Source organism: Melitaea cinxia, chromosome 6, assembly GCF_905220565.1.
Source record: "Melitaea cinxia chromosome 6, ilMelCinx1.1, whole genome shotgun sequence".
NCBI lineage: Eukaryota > Metazoa > Arthropoda > Insecta > Lepidoptera > Nymphalidae > Melitaea > Melitaea cinxia.
The window spans coordinates 6,465,851-6,468,898 of record NC_059399.1 but is presented as its reverse complement, the minus strand read 5'-3'; the positions used below and the strand labels follow the sequence as shown (position 1 = coordinate 6,468,898).

General features: G+C 34.4%; 1 protein-coding gene across 1 annotated transcript; it reads right to left on the bottom strand.

The window, feature by feature from the left end:
• Positions 1–880: 880 nt before the first annotated feature.
• Positions 881–2,112, bottom strand: LOC123654257 (cuticle protein 8-like). Its single transcript, XM_045590171.1, has 3 exons — positions 2,071–2,112; positions 1,625–1,933; positions 881–1,239 (listed from the first exon to the last, which is right to left on the bottom strand). The coding sequence occupies exons 1-3, from the start codon at positions 2,080–2,082 to the stop codon at positions 952–954; spliced, it is 609 nt and encodes a 202-aa protein (XP_045446127.1). The 5' UTR covers positions 2,083–2,112; the 3' UTR covers positions 881–951.
• Positions 2,113–3,048: the final 936 nt, after the last annotated feature.

Genomic DNA, 3,048 nt, shown 5'->3' with positions numbered 1-3,048 from the left:
CAACTACCAGTGCACCAGTGCTGTGACCGTTGCGCCAACGCGTCGTCAGGGGACAGCAATTGCGAACAAAGTCGTGGGTATATATTTTTTTTACAATTTAATATAATTTTATGTATATGCTTCTATATTACCTATAATTCAATTCGTTGACTCTTTTTCACGCTAAAATTAGTATATGAGTTAGTTGGTGGCAAAATATTACTATAGAAGTAAAGTTTTCCACTCATATTCTTCGAATTAAATATTATTTTATTCTATGACTATATCTGAGCTATGAATAATTAAACTACAAGAGAACAAGCTCGGCGGTTAAATGGTTTTCAGTTTTTTCTTTGGAAAGTACTGGATCTCAATGTAGTGTCACAAGATACATTGTTATGCTAATTCGTAGATGAATACACCGCTGATATAGTAAAGAAAGGTTCTATGTATATGTTTAGTAAGTTTTTGTTGTTTATGATAATTATAGATAAATATGAGATTTTTCTTTAGAATAATGTGTGTTTGTTATTCACTACTAATATGTATTTGCATATAATATTTGTTATAATCCTTTGGTAGCCGCCTGTTACCTTAAATACAAGCGCTAAATTGGCTATGTTCTATACCTACACATGATGTTAAATTTATATTAATGTATGTTAAAAGTATTTATTTTTATTTATTATTTGACTATGAATACTATACTATCATATACCGCATATTAGTTTGTAGTAGACTGTACATGATAAATGAAAGTAAAAAAAGGAGCCAATAAAAAATAAAATGTGTTCCTTTTATGTATGTCGTCACGTAAATATCGTTGTAATAATTTAGGAAAGTGTCAGTATATTTAAAGTTCTTTAGCGAAGTATCACAGTAACATAAACAGTAATATTTTATTAAAAATTTTCGTTTATTGCATTAAATAAATAGTAACAGGCATTTGGTATATCTGTATTGGACAGTCTTTTAATGATGATAGTACTGGAGAGCAGGGGCGGCGTAGACTGGGGACTTGACTACGACGGGGGCGGCCTTGATGACAGTGGGAGCTACTTTGGGTGCTGTGTTGTGTACTACAGCGTTGAAACCATTGTGGTCGTCAGCGGAGTACTCCACGGTTCTGATGGAGCCGTCGGCCTCGTGGAAAGAGTAGGAGCCCTTTACGACATCACCGTCGCGGATCTCTTGCTGTTGCTTGTTGTCACCGGTGTGTCCGTCAGCCACAGAGTAAGCGTACTCGTATTTGGGGTAGGCCTGTACAAAAGCGTGTAAAGTTAATTTTTTTTTAATATCTACTCAATACACACACGGTCGTCTGCTCCTGAAGTAAGCAACTTAATGCCTTTGTTATAGGTAACAGCCGACTGGTATAGCAACTTTTTAACTCTCAACTCGATAAACACACATATATATATAATGCATATATAAATGAATATATATAAATAAATAAATAAATAAATATATATATATATATATATATATATATATTACACCCAGACTCAGGGTGGGAATCGAACCCACAATCCTGATCCGGAGCAGAAAGCAGCGTACTACAAACTGCGCTAACGGGTTAGTCAAATTATTTTTTAATCATGCACGTAATCAGTTCTAGCTCATATGATTGTTGTTGCAAACTTACGATTTCCTCATGTTGGGCAATAACTTTGGTAACTGGAGCAGTGTGGTAGGCTACGGCGGCGGGAGCAGCGTGGTAAGCGACAGCGGGAGCTGCGTGGTAGGTAACGGCAGCAGGGGCGGCGCGGTAGGAGATGGCGGGAGACGCGTGGTAGGCGACTGGGGCAGCGACGGCAACCTTAGCGATAGGAGCAGCGTGCTCATCGTGGCGTACGATGCTCTGCGAGGAGACAGCGGCGGCGGGGGAGTAGTGTACAGCAGCGGGCAGGAGTCCGGCCGAGGACACCGCCACAACAGCGCAAAGAGCTACCAACTAAAAAAAAAACAATGTTATGTAAATGTAACTAGATATTATACACCTAAAATTGAAAAACGTTATATCGTTTAAAATCTTTACGTTATAAATCATTTGATAAAAATTTCATGTTATTATTACTTTTACTAACTTACTTTGGACAACATTGTACTGATAGTTGTTTTGTATTTGGTCACAGAATGATTTTTTTTCGTTCGCTCGATGGTTTTATAGTGACTATCAGTGTGATCTACTTAAGAGAACTTGTTCTGGTGACCTTGCCTCTGGTCAATTTTGCCAAATCTATTTTTACATTCACTTAAATCTATTTTTAAATCATTATATCCTAAAAATTAAATAGTTGGAAATGCATAGAAAGTGCATAAAACAATTTAGGAAATTTAGTATTTTAGAAAATAACAAATACCGCAAAATAAAATAAATCACACATAATAATAATAATAATTAAAATTATTAAGTGAAATAAAAAACATGTGTCTTTATTTATGTCGACAGTATAAAATTACATAATTAATTTTAAAAAAGTTTACTATTAATATTTTAGTTTTACAAACGTCATATTATATAGTCGTGTGACTCATATTACGTCACTTTCGTTATATATTTTTCTTACGGTTTTAGTATCACATTTTTTTTAGTTCGGTCGCCCGCCAAATATTAATCCTGCCGTAAGGAACTTCGTTCCAAAAAATCAATATAAACAAATATAATGAAAATTGTTAGCTTTAATTTTCGTACTATAAGAAATAGATAGATAGATAGATACTCTTTATTGTACACAACAATAATCAACACAATAACATATTACAAATAAAAAAACAGTGTACAAAGGCGGTCTTATCGCTAGAGTAGCGATCTCTTCCAGACAAACTTTGGGCATATAGGACACAGCGTAATGAAAGCGGTAGGGAAGTGTACACAGAGAAGTGACAATTAGTGTCACCTAGAACAATATCAACTATCGAGAAATAAAGTACTTATAAACTAGAGTTTAAATATTTTTTATATTACCGCACAATACTTCGGTAAACATTATCATATATAAAAAAATGGTTGTATGACATAAGATTTGATTCACTTTCGTTTTATAATTCGAAAAATATGTGTGACAT

What these genes read in the sequence shown, in the direction of transcription:
- LOC123654257 (XM_045590171.1), bottom strand. An exon ending in TTGCCCAACATGAGGAAATC is followed by an intron (nt 1,240 to 1,624) that starts GTAAGTTTGCAA and finishes GCTTTTGTACAG; the next exon opens with GCCTACCCCAAATACGAGTA.